This window comes from Nipponia nippon, unplaced genomic scaffold (genome assembly GCF_047370975.1).
Source record: "Nipponia nippon isolate SJK-2023a ecotype South Korea unplaced genomic scaffold, ASM4737097v1 scaffold_62, whole genome shotgun sequence".
Taxonomy (NCBI): Eukaryota; Metazoa; Chordata; class Aves; order Pelecaniformes; family Threskiornithidae; genus Nipponia; species Nipponia nippon.
In genome coordinates, this window is record NW_028262383.1 from 428,689 (window position 1) to 449,382 (window position 20,694).

General features: G+C 43.4%; 1 protein-coding gene across 11 annotated transcripts in view; it reads left to right on the plus strand.

Annotated features, from left to right (window-relative positions):
• The window catches only part of ZNF592 (zinc finger protein 592), a 40,624-nt gene extending 20,824 nt beyond the window's left edge, over positions 1-19,800 (plus strand). For 4 of the 11 annotated variants that reach the window (XM_087738249.1, XM_087738248.1, XM_087738253.1 and 1 more), the window contains 7 exons: positions 3,484-3,662; positions 8,070-8,246; positions 9,049-9,208; positions 12,091-12,399; positions 13,775-13,887; positions 17,373-17,508; positions 18,887-19,800. In XM_087738249.1, coding sequence (XP_087594375.1) covers positions 3,484-3,662; positions 8,070-8,246; positions 9,049-9,208; positions 12,091-12,399; positions 13,775-13,887; positions 17,373-17,508; positions 18,887-19,405 — 1,593 coding nt within the window. In that variant the 3' untranslated portion in view covers positions 19,406-19,800. Of the gene's footprint in view, positions 1-3,483; positions 3,663-8,069; positions 8,247-9,048; positions 9,209-12,090; positions 12,400-13,774; positions 13,888-13,991; positions 14,105-17,372; positions 17,619-18,886 lie in introns of those variants that run through there. The other 7 variants (XM_087738252.1, XM_087738254.1, XR_015700236.1 and 4 more) reach the window with 7 other exon arrangements.
• The last annotated feature ends 894 nt before the right edge of the window (positions 19,801-20,694 follow it).

Below are 20,694 nucleotides of genomic sequence, written 5' to 3' on the forward strand. Positions count from 1 at the left end.
AGAAAAAGCTATTCTGTCTCCAAGATGAAGCCTTCAGTGTGGGAGCCCACACGCGGCTGCCCATTTGCTCCTGATAAATGCAGCAGCTCCTGGCATAAAATGGATGAGCGGGCCCTCCTCAATACCCCCAGGCAGGATTTCTGGCCTCCTATTAAGAAAAGGATGAGCATGAACTAAAGATGCTGGTTTTAATTTTTTCCATCCACTGAACCTTTTTCAGCTCTACTGTATTCTTTGGTTGATGCAATACAAAACTATAACCTGCCATGTTATCACCTGGTCACTCAGTCCTGTATGGTCTTTTTGCAGTTCTTTGTGGTCAGACCTTATCTGTAACATGCTGAGTTACTGGATTATGATCAGTCTTTGCCATTTCGCTACTTGTTTCCCTTTCCCAGATACTTTGAGAGTATTTTGAAGAGCCCAAATCGCAGCAGAGCTTCCCAGGGACCTTCTTCCATCAAAGAACCCACTGTTTATTCCTTTCTTCCACTTATTTATCCATGCAAAAACCTTCCTCTCTTATGCCATGGCAGCTGAGTTTCCTTAAAATCCTTTAGTGAAGGATGTTGCAAAACCATTTTGGAAATCCAGGTAGCCTGACCCATCTGCAGGTCAGATCTTCCTTACCCACATGGTTGTTGACTCCTCTGGAGAGCTCGGATGGGTTCGTGAAGCAGGAAGGGAGAAGCTGTGTTGACTTTTCCCAAGTACACAAGTAATGCTGGTTAAAGATGATGGTTGTCCTTATTCTTACTGATTCATCCTTGTGACTCATTGCTCTTTATTTTGTGTGTTTACTCCCTGACTTCTTGTCTCTTCCATGAAACGATCTGAACTCAGAGGCTTGGGCTGTTTTGTTTGTGCCCCCCCTGCAGAGCATAGTGTCAGTGTGGGAATCCTTCCAGCTTCTTCCCTGGCATCTGCAGACGCAATAAATTCATTTAGCCTTATCCTCGCTGAGTCTTGCTTTTTATTTCCATATCATATGTATGCACTCTCTGGCAGGCTTCCTGCTCTTGCAGAGCCTGAAGACGATAACCCTAGTTTTAATGCCTCTTGCTAGCTGTCCCCCAAACTTTTCTGCCCTACGTTAGCATATTTTTGGTCCCCTCTGAGCCTTTCACGTGACGAGGGAGGTGACGGGAGCTCGCTGCTCCTCTGCCATAGCCTGCACATCCCCAGGCAACAGTGCCCAGGCATGGAGCCCATTAAATATCGGGTGATTTTGACATATTTTGGATCCAGCACAAGCACACACAGCAGTGAAAATTCAGGTTTTTAACGTGTGCTGATTGCCAGGGTGCCTTTGGGGGCAGTGGGTATGGCATGCTGGGGAGGAAGAGGTGAGCGCCAAACTGTCTCTTTGCAGACTTAAAATTGAAAATAAATTAGCTTTGGCAAGGCAGGATCTGGAGAGAAAATGTTTTTTGCTAAGCAGCAAGGGCAAAGGTGCTTTCAACTTGTGGTTGTGCTGGGTCTGCCTTAAATACTAGACGGGATCAAAGCAAGAGAAGTCCTGTTTTAACAACACCAAGAAGTTACATTCCCCATTGCAAATCGAAACCTGGTTAGAAAAAAATGCCGTAAAACACAACAAAACTTCCCTGAACATGAATTTCTTTTTGTAGCTCTTATTTGGAGATCTGAGAGAGTTTTGGAGAATTCAAGGTCCCGCTCAGCTCCTCGCAGAGAGGTCCTGGGGGCTTTTCTATTTCCAGTTTTCCCATTCCCATTTGTATTTCACGGCTCAGACCATGGCTCAGTAGCACTGTTTTTCTATGCTGAAATTAGGGGGCTTCTCTAGCATTTAGGGAAGGGCTGAAATACTCTTGAGTTTATTTGAATTGCATTTGGGTGTGTGCATGGGAGTCCTACAATATGGTTGCTTCCACCTGCTTCTGTCTTTCTGGGGGAAATGTTATCTCCTCTAAACTTAAGTTGCAACATGTCTCAGATCATGTGTCCGAGGGTTTTGATGTGTTTGGCAATTTCTGCAGTTTCCTCCTTCGAGAGCCTAATTTTTTATTCCCTCCCCCCCGCCATGAACCTTTTCAGGTTTGTGATATCTTTGCATTTTATTATAAATGATGCTTTCTATTACCTGCAATGTTTTTGACAGTTCTCTGATGGATGTTATCTAGTGGAGCATCACAGAGATGCTGCATGAAATGGCAACGATACAGAAAATGGAGTTAGCCCTTAATTTTATTTTATCTTTTTGTCAGATTTAGGGGCTTCTGTCCCGGGTTTCTACCCTGGTTTCCAGCAATGAAGTCTGCAGGACTTGATTTGGTCTATCTGTGTAGGCACATGCTACATTAAAAGCTTTGTTTGATTATGTAGACATACCCTCTGGTACAACTTCTCACCACCTCTGATCTAATGAGCCCCATAACCATAGCAGAAGAAGTGATGTAGTTAAATTAGCTGATGTGATAATCCATAATTAGCTGCTTGCTGTAGTTCATTCTTAAGCTACAGTTAGGAGCAGAGGAGTAATTTGCATGGGTTTATTAATGACAGAAGAGAGTATGAGCTTCTAGAGTGCTCAAGGCTGGAGGGCTGGTATCTACTCCAGCTCTACTCCTGCTTAGGCATCAAGTAATGTGCATCCTACAGAGGATGAGTAGCTGCTCCTGGGCTTTGAAGAAACACAGAAGAGTCAAGACACCGCTGAAAGGGAGCAGAGGTTTCACAGCTGTTGAAACTGGGACAACACATCCACATAAAAAACTTTACATGTCAAGTAAATGATGCTTCTTCTGCAAAGCTGTATTGCTAGTAAGTGTGGCCCTTCTAAGGGTAGGGGAGAAAAAACGGATTTCATAAAGGGTCCACAAACAGGGAGAGAAAGAGTCTTTGCATCATTTCTAGTTATCAAGAAGTTTCTATAAGAGTATCATAGCACACGTGGTTTGTGGTCTTTGAAAGTTCGGATTTCGTCTGGTCCAAAGAAATTTTGTTTGAGACACAACTGTGGCTTTGGTGGGGAAGGCTGCTGCACGTCAGGACTGCACTGCGTTCAGCAGTAAGGGTTTTGAGTCAAGGTATAATGGAGTTTTCCTGCTTTTATTGGGTGATTTTGGTGCGGGGTGGGGGCTTGTTGATAAAAGTGCTTTCCTTTTCAAGTGCATAATGCTGAAATGAAAGCAGTGACCAAGCAGAACATCTTCAGAGCTAAGAGGTGAAAGATTTTGTTTTCTTTTTTTTAGGGGAAAAAAAGGAAATAAACCACAGAGGACATAGTTTAAGAATGGATACTGTCGTTGGGAATGGCTAATTGTGGAAGTTGTTAGGGTCGTTGTGGAAAAAGATGATAAGGAGGCTAGCCAAAGAGCTTTGCAGAGTTAATGCTAATACTAGAGGAATGTGCTGGAGCTTCCTCTAAACTTGAAAGTTTTCTAGGGTGAATTGGGGGGGCGCGGGGGGGTGGGAAGTAAATAGAGAATAACTAACTAATGTAACCTTTTTTTCCATCAGACATGTCAAGTGTGCCAGATGATGCTGCCCAACCAGTGCAGTTACTGTGCTCACCAGAGGATCCATGCTCACAAGTCTCCGTACTGCTGCCCTGAGTGCGGAGCCGTCTGCCGCTCTGCCTATTTCCAAACTCACGTCAAGGAAAACTGCCTGCATTACTCCCGCAAAGTCGGATTCAGGTTTGTGTGGCTCCAGAGGGTCTGTGCCGAGATGGCGAGAGGGAATGGGAAACTTGGATTTAGATCTTTGGAAATGTGTCTTCCTTACAGCAGAAATGAAAGAGGACATAGCCTGGGCCTGGTGTGGTTTTCTGCATGACAAAACACGTCTGAAATGGGGAATTACTAAATGGATTTAAAAGGAGGTTTCTGAGATCAGAAATTATTTTGAGGCAGCTTTAAGCTGAAAGACGCTTGTGTTGACTTCAAGTTGCAGATGGACATCTCAGGATTTATATTTACAGCAAAAAGATTGCAGATCTTAATCCTCTAAATCTCTTCAAGGTTTGAACTTATGTTTATGTCAGTTATAATGGACTGAGGAATGTGTGCCTTCATGAGAAGGGCATAGATTATTTTCTTGTATGCCCCTAGAACTCTTCAAACACTTCTCGTGAACTGAGACAGATGGAGGAAGGCTTCCAAGGTTCTGGATGCAGTGGTGTGTATGTGTATGTGTATGTGTTGTCTTTTCCAATCAAATTGATTGCTTTAATAAAAGGCATTGCTTTTTCCTACCAGCCTTTCCTCCTTGGCATGTTTAGGTCACCTCAGCTGCAGCACGGCTCTTAAGACGCAGATGATTTGCTTGGGAGATGAGACTAGGTGACCTTTTAAGATTCCTTAAAGTTCTGTTTTTTCTCTGATTGCCATTAAATACTTTGAAATTTAAAATGAAGAGGGCAATTTCTGCTCTTGGAGCTGTTCTTTTAAGTTGTCTGCAAATTCAGGAAGCCTCCACTGTGTGGCTTGTTCTGAAATCACACTTAGGTTTTCAAGGGCTTTTTCTTTCAACCGTGAAGACAAGAGAAACATTACAAACCAATACTGAATTTAATTATATACAGATAATTTTTTTTATGTGGGATCTGATTTGAGGGGGCACACCCCATTGCATTCCATTGCAAATTAAATGGCTGTGATACTCGGGCTGTTTGAAAATGAGTTAATCTGAGAGAAGGAGAAAAACTGGGAAAAAAATGTTTTCCCTGAGACGGAAAAATGAGAATGGTGTAGATGTCAGAAAACTAACCGCAGGTTTAGTGCAGTTCTTTGGACTTCACTGGCACCTGAGAATCCCAAATGCAGGCCCAGCTTCATCGCGCTGAGCTGCTTGTGCAGCATTCCCATCCCCATCGATGCCTCAATCCATAATGTGTCACAGGGTTATGCTGGCCTGAGCTGCATTATATAGGAAGCTCAGTCTTTTAGCAGTGATCCAGTGCAAGTCCTTTCTCCTCTATTTCCAGCTGATGGGCGTGCAGTGTACAGCAGAGCTTGGTCCTGACTCTTAAGTGTATGACCTGGCATTTTTTAAAAACATTATTCATTCCAGATGTATTACAGTAATATCTTTATGATACCTTAATCCTTGTCAGCAACGAGAGCTTCCATCTGTCTACAGATGTCATTAGCAAATACCTACTTTCTGTGCCAGGGACATTAATGAAGATCTAAGCCAACACAGAGCTCAAGAATGATACTTAGGGACTTTTTAGCTTTACCCAGCTTCTCTAGAAGCTAAATTTCTTTAACTTCTCTAATTTGCTTCTGCTTAAGCTCATCTGTGAAAACTGAGTCCACCAGACAGGTGAACTGTCTGTGCCATCCTTGTTATCATGCCTGTTTCTGCTGCAGGGTTGATGTCATTGGCATTCTTGAAAAAAGAAGAAATAAGTTTTAGTTGCAGAACCACATCTAGATAATCTGTGGCATCTGCCCTGTGGTCACGTAGCGACTTGACTTCTTTCACTTTTGTTACTCAGAGAGCTGCAAAACCAAGGAGTTCTTTTAAATCCTTCCAAGGATCAGCTTAACTTTTGCTGCTTCTCACTATATCCCTGTTTTTCTTGAATTTCTGATGCATAAGTTTCGTTTTGTTTTTGTGATCAGTCCTTATTCTACCTCCTTTTCTGCTAATACCCTAATGCATTCAATTAAGTTTGGAGTAAGATTGTTTTATTTGGGTTTTAGTCATGGCTAGTGATTACACTGAAAATGAGAAAGGTCTTCTGCAGTTAAAAATTAAAATCAACAAGCCTGTCCTAAATGCTCCTTTCCACTTGCCTCCAAATGTCAACTCCCCCACCTTTTCCAAGCACCTTCCAGCTGCCCCCACTGATTTGGGACTTGTTTTCCTGCTCCATGCCATCTGGAGAGTTGAGGGGCTGGAAGGTGACGGCATAGGAAATGTTCAGAGGGTTAAGACAAATTCTTGTAGCTTTATCGTCTCTTGCATGTTGCTTTCGAAGACTTTTACGCCACCCCTCCTTGCCCTGAGGCTATCCAAGAGTCTTCTCTTGCAATTTATTCCCCCATGCTGGTGAGATGATAGCAGAATTTGCAATTTGCAGAAATTACATGGCAAGCTTCTGACATCCTCCATCCACTTTGTTCTGCTAATTGGTTTACTTTATCAAACTTCATCCTTCTGGCACTGGGATTCGTGATTACAAAGTGGCTGTTGTTTAAACTTCCATTTACTGTAAATTAAATTAACTTGTGATCATTTGACCCTGAGTTAGTACTTATTTCCTCCCTAATTCTAAATGAAGTACTTACCGAAACCAAGTGTCAATGCAGAACCATCTCTTGTTAGTTCAGGGAGTGTTTGTGGAAGAAGCCCATCGAATATTCCTAGATATACCAGCCAGACCTTACTGTCAGGATTAGCATTTGTTCTTCCCTTTATACCTGGGGAATTTTTTCTTCCGTAATAACACGGTTCTTGGTGTTACTATACTAGAAAGTCTCTGTCCCTGCCTCACGTGAATGAGGATCAGGCTGGAAGGCAGATCTACCTGAGCACAATGTTTCCATGCTTCCGCAAAGATGACACCAGCTATTGTCATCGCTTCCCTCTCTAAATTTAAGAAAACAGTATTTCTGTGTATATTTTGGGGAGAGAGGGTTTGGCTCTTTTGGGCTGGCTTCTGCCTAATGATCTTTTGAAATGTAACTTCAAAGCACGGGCTTGCTTCCTAAACACTGTCGGGAGGCTGGTTCGGAGAGAAGGATAATTTAGCAGCTTGTTTGTTTTTGATATGGGCTTGGAGCTCTTCCAGTTGCTCGATAGCTGGGGTCCATCTGTGATGGCAGCATCTGTGCTGTGGCACTACTGAACGCACAAACCCTGATAGTGCCACTGGCAAACATCAGACCTCAGAACGAAGGAAAAAAATATTTATAAGGCAGCTTAACTGCAGGCTCACAGGAAGAAGTTATCCTTTATGTGTCTCTCGTATCCCACTAGTGCAAGCATTGGCCCGCCGGATTGCCCAGCTGAGCTCCTCTGCTGTAATGGTCTGTACATGCAGCGCTGGCTTAAGCGGAGACCTGCCATTAGTTGTTTTGATTGAATCTTCTTAGGAGAGGCTATTCTGGTCCCAGATCAGCGTAGGTGCTCCTATGGGGATGGTAAACCCCACAGCTGGTGTGGCCAAGGCAGGTGAGGGCAGGTGTCTGCATCCTCATGTGCCCTTGTAGTGTTGGTGTGTGGCTTCTCTCGGAGCACAGCAGGCGGGTGGGTGCTTGGGAGGAATATTAAAGCTAAATATAGTACAGCTGCCAGTTGTTGCCATCCTGGGGGAGTATCAGGCAAGGCCTGTCACAGGAGTGTGCTGGGAGGAGAGGCAGGCTGGGACTGGTGGGGTGACCCTGTCTCTCCTCCTGTCTTGGGTCTATGTTTTCAGCTGCCGAGAAGCATCCTTTGGCTCCATGTGCAACCTCTGCTTCCTCTCTCTCCTCCTGGAGCATCCCCCCCAGCTCCCAGACAAGCACTTTCCAGGCACACCTGTGTCTTAATGATTTTAATGAGCTTAATCAGTTTCTTGGGTGTTTCTGTTGCTGTTTTCAGTATCTTTGCTGTTGCTGTCATAATTTTCTAGTGCTTAGTGGAGTATGAGAAGCAATTGTACAGGGTTACTGAAGATTTCCTAGCTGAATATTCTCTTTCTGGTTATTTTGTACTGGGGACTAACTGGTATTTATGCTGCTTATTGCTACCTGGAGATCTCATCAGACACTTTTACTTTAGTTCTTCACTTGTATGTGTGGCAGAATTGTCTTTCACAGATACAGGGCTGGCATTTTGCTGAACTACATCTTCCTTTATTCTTTCTGGGTTGTTTTAGTCTCTGAAGGCTCTTTTATAGATCTTGTTTGCTTGTTGCTAACATCTAGTTGTGAGATCTGCCCAGCTTGTGAATTCCTGTGTTGTATTCCTCCTTGACTCTTCCACGTTGCTATTGAAGAGACTAAACGAGGACCCACCGTAGCCTGGTGCTTGCCTCCCTCTGCGCTGCTTTGTGTGTGTGTTGGAAGCAACACTGTGGCTGTAACTTGGCTCTTTCTTTGTGTGTCCCCCAGGTGCATCCATTGTGGAGTTGTCTTCATGACCCTCGCCATGTTGAAAGTGCACATCCACGAGAAACACTGCGAAGTCTTCCACAAGTGTTCTTTTTGCCCAATGGCCTTCAAGTCGGTCGACAGCACCACAGCTCACATGACCAGCCAGCACCCAACAGAGCCTCACAAGACTACTCAGTAAGCATTTTGGTTTTATCTCTTCTTCTCCTTTGCTGGGTAGCTCCAGGATTCCCCTTTTCCCTCTGAATTTTTTTCTGTTTTTGGTTTCTGTCCTCATATGAGAAGAAGAGCTGCCACTTTGTCTGCCAGCGGGGGTCCATTCCTAGCCACAGTGTGCTCTCCTTGGTACGAATGTCATCTCCTTGGGTAGGAGGAGAGGAGTTTGGGCAGGGAAGAGCTGAACATCCATAAAAGGATCTTAATTGTTACCTCTTTGTCCAGCAGGACCCAGAGTGGCACCTTTTAGTAGATGGCTCCAGAGTAACTGCTGTATCTGGCACTCGAAAGGAAGAAGAGAGTTATGCCATGCAGCGTTGCCCCCAAAAATCACTACAGAGAAACCTCCTGTTTTTTCTACTCTGTAGCTTTCCCCTCCAAGCCTTGAGCTACTGCCAAAAATGTGTGCTTTAAGGGAGGAACCGTGGAAAGGTGGGAATGAAAGTAATGTATAGCTAGCTAGTATACTTTTGAGTTTGCTCCCATCTGTCTGCACTTACCGACACACACGTAGGTAGTTACGTATATGCATAGAAGTAAACTTATTTTTAGAAAGCTGTGGTATGTGCCTGAGGCATTTTGTTGTTCTTCCCAGTTGAGTTAATGGTTCAGTTGTCCACGTGGGTGTGTGTTGACAATACATTGAGAGCACAGCCCTCCTCAGAAGCCCATCCCTTTCTGAAGTTGCTGAGATAACTTTTTCCACTGTTTTCTTAAGACAGCTAATGAAGAGAGACTGAGTTTACTTTTTTAATTGTTCCAGGGTGATCTACAAATGCTCTTGTGAGACAGTCTTTAACAAGAAGAAGCTGCTGCAAGAGCACTTCCAGCAGAACACCAACAAGTTGTTAGTGGGAGTGTTTAAGTGCCCACAGTGTCAGCTGGTGTATATGCAGAAACAGCAGTTAATGCAGCATGTTAAGGTAGGTAACTCCCACCACTTGCTGATATGAGGTCCTATTTTTTGAGTTCACAGAAAGTTTACATGAACTGTATGAGGAAATTGGTTGAAGAAGTGCAAGGTTCTTGAGGAATATATTGGTGGAAAAATAGACTACAATGATTTACAGTATTATGTGGAAACATCAGTGGAACATTTTGTATTAGTTGGTCGTAATGCAGGCAGCTACTCTCATCTGTATGTAATTTATATCTACATGTAATTTATGACAAAGGCTTGTTTTCTATGGGTAAATCCTTTTGATTTTTAACTGTTCTATATTAAATCCAAGGAAGTGATTAAACCAGGGCAGGAGCTTTATCTTTGGTTGGGAGACAGGGATAAGTATTCTCTGCTCACAGTGTTACTCAATTTGTATAACAAAAGCTGAATCTCCCTCTTTTGGGTGCTCACCTAGAGAGCTTTGGCCCCCTTGCAGCTGCCTCGGAGAGAGGCTGCATGGCATTTAACACCCTGCTTCCCTGCAGAACCACACCAGATTGCAAGAGGGGAGTGACAGAGGCAGAAGTGGTTGTCCTGGAGGTACCAGCCTTCAGGAGGTGGGACCCCCGACTTGCCATCTACCCTGGCACGACTCAAGCTGCTCCAGAAGGTGGTCTGAAATGGATAGTTGTGTGCAGCCCCAAAACTTGGTGGAAATGGTGGTCCAGAGAGTGCTTGGAACCTCTCCCTCAGTAACAGCTCATATTGCAATAAGCACTGCAATAATCTCACTATCATTCATTGCTCTTTTATACATATGAAAAGCCAGTTATTGTCCATTTGGTGGTGGTTTCTAGTGGGTTGCATAGTGAGGACTTGCAGACCTGATTATCCCATGAATGTGTGAGCACCTCATTTTTCTGTTGTCTTAGTCAGTATGTTTCTATGTACAGTGTCTAACAACATTGCCATGGAAATCCTCTCAGAAGATTTCTTGATGGCATTTGAAGAAAGAGCTTGCAAAGTCTTATTTCTCTTTGATTAGGAAAAAAAGTGACATCATTTTTTTAATCAGTGACTTTATTTTGTTTATACTTACACTTAAAAAGCAAGAAGATTGGTTAGCTCACTCCTAAAAGCAAAAACCATTCAAAACTACTTCTTTGCTCTCTCCCCCATGCAAATCTTGCAAATCTGGAAATGTTTTGCATGCAGTAATGAATTAAAATTTGAAGCCCTCCTGTGAAGTTGATGATCACTAATCTTTCTGTATTATAGCTAGGAAAATAGAGTCGAGATTAAGGCTTGGACCTTCAGAGAGGCATTCAACCCCAATGCTAAAAGACAGGCTTGAGTTGAGGGTTGCAACTTGTTTGGGCTCATTTGCAAATCCCACCCCCAGGGATCTGCCTGCAGCAATTTGTGCACTAGCACGGTGAAATCCTCACTACAAAACTTTTGTCTTTGAACTATGAGGCTGTATTTGGCCATCAACAGGTCTTTGAGGTGGTAATCGAAGAAGCCTTTTTGGCTGTGGCAGGATGGTAATTGCACTAACCCATCTCCTCTCCTATCAGATCCACTCCTTTATGCAATAGAGAGTTTATAGGAGGTGCTGTCTAATTTGCTCCTCCATGCAAAATAAAGAAAACGTGTGCTTTCTCATCTTTCCTGGCTTTCCATTGTTAAAGCATAAGAGTAGGAGTTAGAAGGTCTGGTTCCTGTTATTGATTCTGCAGAGAAGTCAGTTCATTTTTCTGTGCTCCTTTTTTTTTTTTTCCCCCTCCAGTGGGGTAATAACAGCAGGAATGGAGTAATGGGTACTAATGTACTCTTTGCTCATAAAACACTCTTGAGATTTCCAGATGAGGAGAAAGGTGAAGTGTTCGTGTTACCCTAAATAGCTGGCAATGCTGTGGAGCACAGCTGTCATTGCCCTGCCATTACATGAAAGAGCTTCATCGGACATCAGCTGGATCAGGTGCCAAGCACACAGGCACTCAGATGAGACCTTGTGTTTTGAAGTTTGTTTGGTGTCTAACCCACAGAAAGACTTCCAAAGGCCTGGGGCCTTTGTGTGTTGAAACTTTACCCATTATTAATTACTGTGCACAATTAAACCTCTAAATTATCCTTTTGTGTGGATGAACTGTTGTTCCTAGGGGAGTTTCTTGAGGGTTTTTTGGTATGTTGCTATTTTATTTGCTTTTGCTTTCCCACAGCTCTTCGTTTCTGGATTATTTTCCTTACGTTCAATTTTCTGTGTTAAAATAACTTTTTGGGGGACTTTGGCCTGTTGAACAACCAAAGAGCCTGGAGATGTATTCCTTAAAAGGCTGGTTTCTGGCTTTATGCTTGCTTTTATTTGTCAAGAGCAAAGTTTTGAACTGTGAAAATGTAAATAGCAATAGGCATTCTGGAACTGAGGAAAGTAGAGTTGGAGAAAATGAGAGGTTGTCTCTTCCCGATCCCTGAGCATAGATGAAGCAGCTTCGGAGCCCCCAAGATAACAGCAAACGTTTAATCCAGAGCTTACCAAAGCAATGTGTTTTTAGAGCTTAGGCTCTTGAAACAATGACAATTAACATTTCTCTTCCATTACATCTTCCCTGTTTAACTAGGGTTCTCAGAGCTCATGCAAAATATTAAACAGGAAGCACCAAGGAGCTGCTGTTGTCAAACAGGAAACATAAATAGAAGCTTCATGTTTCTTAGGAAAATCTCTTGCCGGGGAAAGCACTAGAGCTGGCTTCAGAGGGAAATGGGAAGATATGCAGGAGCAAGACATCAACATACTGTTTTGGGGGGGTGGGAGCTTAAATTATTTATTTAAATAATAAACGTTATTTATTTGTAAATAAAGGTGTATCATATGAATTACATATAAATGTTATGCGTGATTCCATTATTATTGTTATCCAGGGTGTTCATGGAGTCCCCCAAAATCCTGAGGAGCTCTCAAACTTTCGACAGAAGTCTGAGAAGGCATCAAGGAACCAGGTTCATACCCCACCAAAGGAGCTGTCGGTAGCCAACGGGACTTCACACTCCCCTCTGCTGAGGAAGGACATGAGGGTGGAAAGATATAATCCCGAATCCAAGTCCAGACTGAGAAGAACTGGTTGGACTTGCAAGGAATGTTCACAGTGGATCCCTGATCGGGAAACCTATGTGTCCCACATGAAGAGAAGTCATGGAAGGGTAAGGACTCGGATGAAACACTTCAACGAGGTAACAAGATATTTTTAGCAAAGGAGTCTGATAATCGTTAATATTTGGGGCAAAAAGAAACTGAGAATCTGTCTGCCAGCTCACTAAGGAATAAGCTCAGGGCCAGAACAAAAAAAAATGATGTAGCCTGTTGTAAGCACACTTTCTGTCCTTGATTGTATACTCTACAACCTGCGTACCTCACCCTCTTTGCTCTTCCTTCTTCCACTGCATCTAATATCAGGCTTCCTCTTCAGCTCATCTGGGTAAGTGGATGGAAAGTTATGTCTTCTCCAGTTGCTGGTTCAACAGTCTGATCTAAACTATCTGCACTCAAAGTTACAGAAGGATATACACTTCCTCTAAATGATTGTTTGGTAGATATCGCTACATCTAACTGGGGAAGAGTAACAGACTCATGCAGTGCACAGAACTATCATTATAAGAACTTTAAATCTCAATTTTGTTGGTTTCATCCAGCTCAAGCCTTGTGTTGCCTTGACCTACTTCTGTCAAGCTAATCCTTGCTCGCTGGCAGAACATAGGCCAAGATGTTCTGCACAGCCAGATTTCTTAGTACTTTGGCATCAGGACATCTTGTTTGATATACTGAGTCACCCTTTTCAAGTCCCATGAGCAGAGGCTGTGGAAATTTGGATCATCATCTTTGATTCCTTCTAGCTTGACTTGGGGAGTGCTGGATTGTCCATTTGATAAGTATCAAGAGAAGAAGATGGGGGCAGTGCGAGAATGCTGGATTTTCCCATTTGAATTCTACAGAAGTAGGAAATTTGCCAAGTATTTAAGTTCAATACATATTTGTAGTCATTAAACAAGTCTAAGAAGATTTTAAATGGAATGCATGCAGGTTATACAAAGGACTGTAGGAAGAGGAAGCTAGTTACAGGGCAGAGTTGTGTAGGGGGATGTGGATATCATAAATGGATAACAAGTGGGACTATGTGATGCTCTTTAACATCTTGCCCTTTTATTGTGCTGAATTATGAGGAGAGAGAAGGGTACATGGACTTGTACTTCACGCTGGGGTCCAGCCTTCTTCTGGGGCAGAAGGGACCTTCCACTGAATTAATTCTGCATAGGGTCCTGTCATGAAATGAGCTGACAGGGGAAGCAGCTACTGCAATTCCTATTAAAAAAAAAAAAAATCAAGCACGTGCTTTAACTAGTCCTGGTTTTCATAAGACCAGTGCTGGTATTAGCCAACTGTTGGGCTGAGTATAAGTGGGACCCCAAAATCTCAGTGATCTTTATCAGCAGAAGAGGGATTTTTTTGCACCTGAAAGGTGAGGTCCAGATGAAGAGCATGGGAATGTTAGAATCCAGTCAGTGCCTTCCATCTCCCTGTTATTAAAAGATATTTCTGTTCTTCTGCTAGTCTATGAAGAGATATCCCTGTCGACAGTGTGAACGCTCGTTTAATGCCTCCAACAGTCTGCGTAGACACATCCGCAATAATCACGACACAGCAAAGAAGGTTTATACTTGCTGGTATGTACTGAACGCCACTTTTCAAATTTGTTTTCAACAACAGGCTAATCCTTCAAGTTTGGAAGCCCTTTGTAATAGATCATGTCTGCTCCTGTCTACTCCAGGCTATAAGTTACTGAGGGAGAGTGAGAAGAAGAATATGTTAAACATGAGAGACTTGGTGGCTAAAATAAGTCCTTGCTTTTGACTGCACAATGCCCTTTGGAAACTTAGGGTAAGGTTTGATTTGAGATCTGCAGGTGCAAAATGAGACTTATATTGCACACCCTTGTGGAACAGCCAGTAAAATATTGGGCCAATCTTTCGCTGCTTCATGGTTGGTGTAGTCATGCATTACTCTTGTGCCGTCCCCATGAAAAAGTGGTGCAAAAGGTCTGTAAAATCCTAACGAACCAGGGCACTAGATTCCTCAAAATTGAAAAATGGATTTGGAGACTTCAGACAAGCTATGTGAATCAGCAGTGAATGAAAATCACTGCTGGTGAACGTATTTTAACTGTGAATACAGTCTCAGTTCAGGACAAAGCCCAGTGCTTACAAAACTACCTCTACAACTGCTGCGTTCTCATCTACTGTTGCAGAATAAGTTGTGCACCAAGCGACTGTGCAGACTTGCTTCCTGTCTTGTTCTGAGACCTCCTTCTGAAACAGAATTAAAGCACATTTGTGTTGGAAGGGAAGTTCGCAGTGATGTAGGTTGGGAGATTCTTTTTTTTTTTTTTTTAACTGAAATTTTGGTTTAATGCAAGTGTTTCTGAAAAGTGTGCTGTCACTTTATAGCACTTAAGTTACTAAAAGCCTGTCTTGAAGAGTACATCCCTCATGTACTTTATTTCTTTGGACTGCCTAGTAAGCCACAATAGCTTTTAGTAAATGGATAAAGTATTGGCATCAGCACTGGGGGCTGATAGGAATACATTCCTGATGCATTTTTCAGCGACGACTTCTAAACTTTCCACTTCTTGTAACTGTGCTCTGACTTGGAACCTCTGGAGAAGATGAAATATTGGCTCCCAGTATGTTTCATTCTGTTTTAAGTTTGTGGGTGATGGTCTTTGGAGTTACGTGCACCTGATTTGTATAAATCTATTCTCTCTGGATCAGTTGTTTTCAAAGTGGAGCGTATCGGAATCAAAATGAACATAAGGCCTAGCTGGGAAGAAGAATTTGTATAGAACCTAACAACCTGGGACATGCCAGCCTACTGTATGCATTAGCTTGTACAGGCTGTGGAGTCCAGTTTTTCTATTATTTTTCAGAACGACACACAGTTGTGGATCCACAGCTTCACCCAAGGGTCCATGGTCGTGCCATGTTTACAGCAGAGAAGACACAGCTAGAAATTCAAGTGAATTGTGGTTGTGTTTAATTCTCAAGCTTGTAGTTGCTCCTTTTCAAAATCTGTTGATGAAGTCTTAATTGGACAGTGGTTGTGCTCTCTTTAATCACTGTAGTGGGAGACTTACTGAAATCACAGCACTCTTCAAATGAAACCCCTTCCTTGAAATACTTGTCCCAGCGTCTCCAACAGCTCTTCTTTGTTTGGATCTGAGGTCTGCTGTTCAGTCTCCCCTTCGATCCCTCTTAGTTTGTCCAAAGCACTGTTCTAAAAATCTCCTCTGTGACTGTTGCTCGCAAATCCTCCCATCTCTTTGAATTCCTCCTCAGCTCCTTTCTGTGCTCCGTAAGGCATCACATCTCTGCTGCTCCTTTTCTTTTCCCTTGGTTGCTGGTGTCTGTTTTCCTTCTTCCCACCAGGCAGTTTGTCTCAGTCTCACCTGTTATTCCCTTCAAGGATTTTGACACCTTAACTTCATGTCACCCTCTTCTCCTCTCCTGGATTTCCATGTGAAGCATGAGTAAAATTTGTCATTGATCCAACAATTGAGTATTTCTGTGACTCCAGCATGCTGTCTTGTAGGTGACCTCCCTCTGGCTTCTAACATTTCCAGATGTGATTTCCCCTTCTGCCCCTGCCCTCCTTAGGTCTCTGCCGTCTGTTAAATTTGTAGGGAGAAACCAGTGATGGAGGACTTGCTTGAACACCCTCCTGCCAAGCTTGTCACTGGAATAATTCAGGTTAGGGAAAGCATCTTTCCCTGCCCACATGAAAAGAATGCTGAATTAGAACAAATTGCAAAATATTCTGATGTTTTGTGTATTTTCTTTCATAATTCACTTGGTTATTGTTATGAGAACTTGCTCTTGTTTTCCAAGTCTGAAGTACAAACTGTCTGAAATGCTTGATTTTCAGCATGTTTATTTTTGATAAATAACACTTAATAACCTCTCATCTTTCCTCTGTGAGGGAGAAAAATTGCGTTATTATTAAATATTGATTTATCATCTAAGCAGTTCCTGTTAAAAAACAGAAGTATTCAATGAGCACATCTGCATTTTCACGTCATTACTGACTTGTTTAATTTCCATCTAGGTACTGGAAGATCAGTAGGAATCTTCTCTCCTCTTAAAAGATGTCTTTGTTGCCCAGACACACTTCATCTCCTCTCTGTTGCTTTTCATCTCTTGCTGCCTACATTTCAACTGCAATTTGTGCGTTTCAGAGAAGTCCGGTGTTACTTGCCTCATTGCTCAGTCGATGTGTAGCTGATGGACCTTCCCTGTGTCACGTTGGCAGATAGCAGAAGAGTACAAAGTCAGTCTTGGGTTTCCCAGTTGCTAATGCAGACCTCTGTGTACTTCACCATGCTGCAGCGGGGTGGTTTATGTGTCTGCAAGACCTGGCACTTATTTCCAGTAGACATCGGTCATCCAGGAGTGAAGGTTAACAGATGGCACATCCCCCTCACATCTCCTTTTCAAATGTCAACCATGCTCTCTAGCAGCTCTTGAATCCTACCAAGTTTTAACATGAACAGTTACATGTAAACAATGCGTTCGTGAGTGCTTCTGCCTAGGTTATTGTTATCAAAGTTGGAAGTTCAGCAGTTTTGTAAGAATTTTAAGTGTGTTATGATATACATGGTCTTGTGGATGGGATGCTGCATTGGTGCTTGGGAGCGCTGGGTGCAGAACCCAGTTCTGCTGCAGGCCTCCTTGGTGTTACACGAGTCATGAGGTCCATCTGTGCATAGGTCTCTCATCTGAGAGTCGTTTTTCTCCCATGCGTTTTCCATCTTGATTATTTATCTCATACTTGTGTAGCATGTAAGACAGTGGGCCTGATCTCCACTACTTCCTGTATTTATTTAGTACTGTACTGTAAATAAGACGTGCCCTATTTTCATTCTCATTTATGCTTACTGTGGTAAATTCTAAACTGTTCTAGATTTCTTTCAGGGGTAATGTTTTATTATTAAAACAATGATTTGCTGCATATTTTGGTAATCTAATAGTACATTACTCACCAGCATCTGTCTCCAATGACACCTATTGGTTTGGCACATAATGAAGAGCTGTTTGAATGGAAACGAATAACTAGGCATTTCCCCTAATAAATTTTCTTCCTTTTTTGTATTTCCAAGGTACTGCACAGATGAAAATCAGACATTTCCTCAGCCGTTCATGCTGGAGAATCACATCAGCCTCATGCACGGCATCAAAAACCCAGACTTATCCCAGATGGCCAAAGGAAAAGCTCCAGAGACAGACAGAGCAGAAGTAACTGATATATTTTCATTGAAAACTAAATGTACCCGGCGAGTAGCTGTTCACTTGGGGTGTTACGTTGAGCCGCAGCCTTGTGGCAGTCAAGCCCTCTCATCCATATGGTAGATTTCCTTCCCCTCCTCTCAACTCCATCCAGTTTGCTTCTCTCTGGCAGTGTCAGGATCAGAACTGAAAGCGCAGCTGAGCTGCGGTGGCACCAGGGCAGCACATCTTGCATTTTTCAAGATACTCTTGAACGTGTGGCCCTGTGTTTTACTGGCCTTTTTTCAGTCTACTTTGTAACCAGGTCTAATTTAGGCTTGTTATTACCCTTGTTTTCCCCTGCCACACTGTTCATGAGCCTGGTACGTTTTTCTTCTTTCTCCCTTGTTTTTTCTGCTAGTTACAAAAGATTTCTTTTCTGGTTTAAAATACTTATTAGATCCATAATCCACCTACAAGAACAGCATTCCTCCTAAGTAAGACTGTGTAATTTTTTTCAGCGAATGTAACTGTTCAACCCATTTTATTTTGGGTTGTTTTGGAGTGGAGGGTTGGCTGAGTGGGCTTCTTTGCTTCATTTACTTTAAAAATAGACATAGGTTTTCCATATCGCTGCAATTTATCATTCATCTGTACCACAGCACAGAGGGATCGCAGCCAAGACTGACTTCTCTCTATTTATGCCGTAAGGAAACCTGGGGTAATTCAAAATTCACTTCCATGAGCTGGTGGCTGCTTCCCCCAAGCAGAGCTGACATTCCAGGGCACCCAGCTAAATGGGGGCAGACGGTGGCTTCACGTGGCTCCATCTGCAAATGTCTGCAAATGCAAGCCTATAAGCTGTATCCTAAACAAAGACTGCCGAATGCTGCTGGATAAGGAGACGACAAAATCACATGAAGGGACGTATGCAAGCGAGCCGTCCTCATGGGAGGAGAAGCACGTTGCAGGATTGTAAGACAGACGGGATGAGTTAATGAGAGATGGCATGAAGAAAAAGCCTGAGTGGAGGGGAAGATGTTCAGAGTTAAATCTGAGAAGCATTGTCTGGGCTAATGATCATCCCAGTGTCCCTTAGCTGTCCCTGCTCTGTGGGTTCATCCTTTCCACACCAAGTTCACATTCTCTTTCCCCATCATGTTTCTGCCCAGCCAGCCCCTCCCAGGTCTCCCATCTCAGTTGAGATCTTGCATGTTGGGGTGAGCTATTTGGGTACTGGTAGGACAGGCAATGCAACAGGAGTCCCGAGGCATGGCTTCATTTAGTTTTCATCAAAATACCAATGTGTATTCACCCTCAGGTGTCTTCAGATATGCGTGTGGAATTTAGCACTTACTCTTCCGTGGGCTTGAACAATAAAGTAACTTTTTAATCTTATTTTTTTAAGGCAAAATCTCCAAAGAGGATGGCAATGGATGAGCTGGGTCAGGCAGAGACTGCTGCGGGTTCAGATGCACCGCCAGCCAACAAACTGAAAGCGCATTGGAAATGCGCTAAATGCGGATTTTCGACAGACATCAGTACTGAGTTTCAGGAACACATACCTCAGCACAAGACAGACAGCTCCACCTACCAGTGCTTGTTCTGTGGCTTGTGCTACACCTCTCACATGTCTCTGAACAGACACCTCTTCATTGTGCATAAAATAAAAGAGGAGGAGGAGGAGGAAGAGGAGGAGGAGGAAGAGGAGGAGGAGAAAGATGAAAGGCAGAAGTTACAAAAGAAGATGAGTGAGAATGGACATGAGGGGTATAATGGTGAGATGAACACTACAGCAGCAGGAGAAAACCTGAAATGCAAAGAGTGCAAAAGTGACTCAGCTCTTTGTGAACACAGTCAGACGTGTGGTGTGGAGGGTCCTAACAGCACCTCACAGAACAATCATTCTAAGTCTCTTAAGACTTAAAAACAAAAAAACCCTTTTGGTTGGTCGGGTTTTTTTTGTTGGGGGGTTTTTACTCAAAATACAGGGTGGGGATGGGGCGAATCTTTGAAATATTCTGTTGATTTCTTGGGTTGGACATTGCTTTCCGTTAACTTCTATTTGTAAGGGTAATTTAAAAAAAGGAAAAAAAAAACAAACCCTGCCATTGTATCCTAAGCACTAACTCTCTGCCAGACCGGAGAGGTGAAAAGGGAAAGCAGGGCGAGAATCCTCGCTGGAGCTTGTCCAACTCCTGAGGATCAAGGAGCACTTTCTGCAGCTGCAGTTTCCTTAAGATGAGCTCTCTTCCTTGAAGCGTGCACTGCCTCAGCCTCTGCCCGGAGCCCCAGCCTTGCCTTCCCTATCTTGCTTTCTTTCTCCTATTTATGGCTTCTTTTTTCTCTTCCCATCCTGCCTTTGTTTTACTCATTAACACTGTGTCAGCCAAACATGTGTGTCGGGACCGTGCTGGCCGATCTGGGATCTCCTGCGTTAACACGGGATGGGTTCAAGCTGTAAGTTGTGTTGATTTTTCTTTAATTGCCTGAATAACAACCTTATTTTCCAAAAGGCAATTTAATGTCTTGGACCTGAGTCATCCTGAAAGAGAATTTTGTAGCCACCGCCCTCTCAGGTGAGCACAGCTCAAAGCCACCTGTCGCTTTAAGGTGGGCCTTGTGCCCCTCGGGGACTTGCTGGCTGTGTGTCAGTGCCTGGAGTTGCACTGCTGGAAACCATCCTGGGGGTGAGCGCAGCTGGGCCCGGTGCTTGGTGGCTCATTCTGGCAGGGAGCTCAGGCAGAGCTGGGTGGTGGGTTGGCACCGTCCTCAGAAGGGGAAAACATCCCCTGCCCTGTCCGTGGCGTCAGCTGGAGCAAAACCATCCCAGCACTCCTGACTGCGTCAGCTTGGTGCCAGGGCTCCCTGACTGGCTCGTTTTGAGCTGCTGTGGCAGAGGAGGGGAGCGCAGCCTTGAGAGGCGTTGGCAGCAGCAGGAGCCACTGTCCTGTGGTTCTGCAAGGGCTGATGCTCTGTCAATAGCTCTTCTCCCACTGCGGCTCATCATTACCTGTCACTTGGGCAACGTTTCTTTCCGTGTAGTCATATTGACTCTCTCTTTCCTCACTCATTCCCCCATCACATGCTTCGTGTAATATAATTACCTTCTACACTTTTTTTTTAATTATGTTGAGCCAGAACCCTGCTCGTTATTGTTTACTATGATGATGTTTAAATAATTTAAGAACTATTTATCTTATTGCATTCGGATCG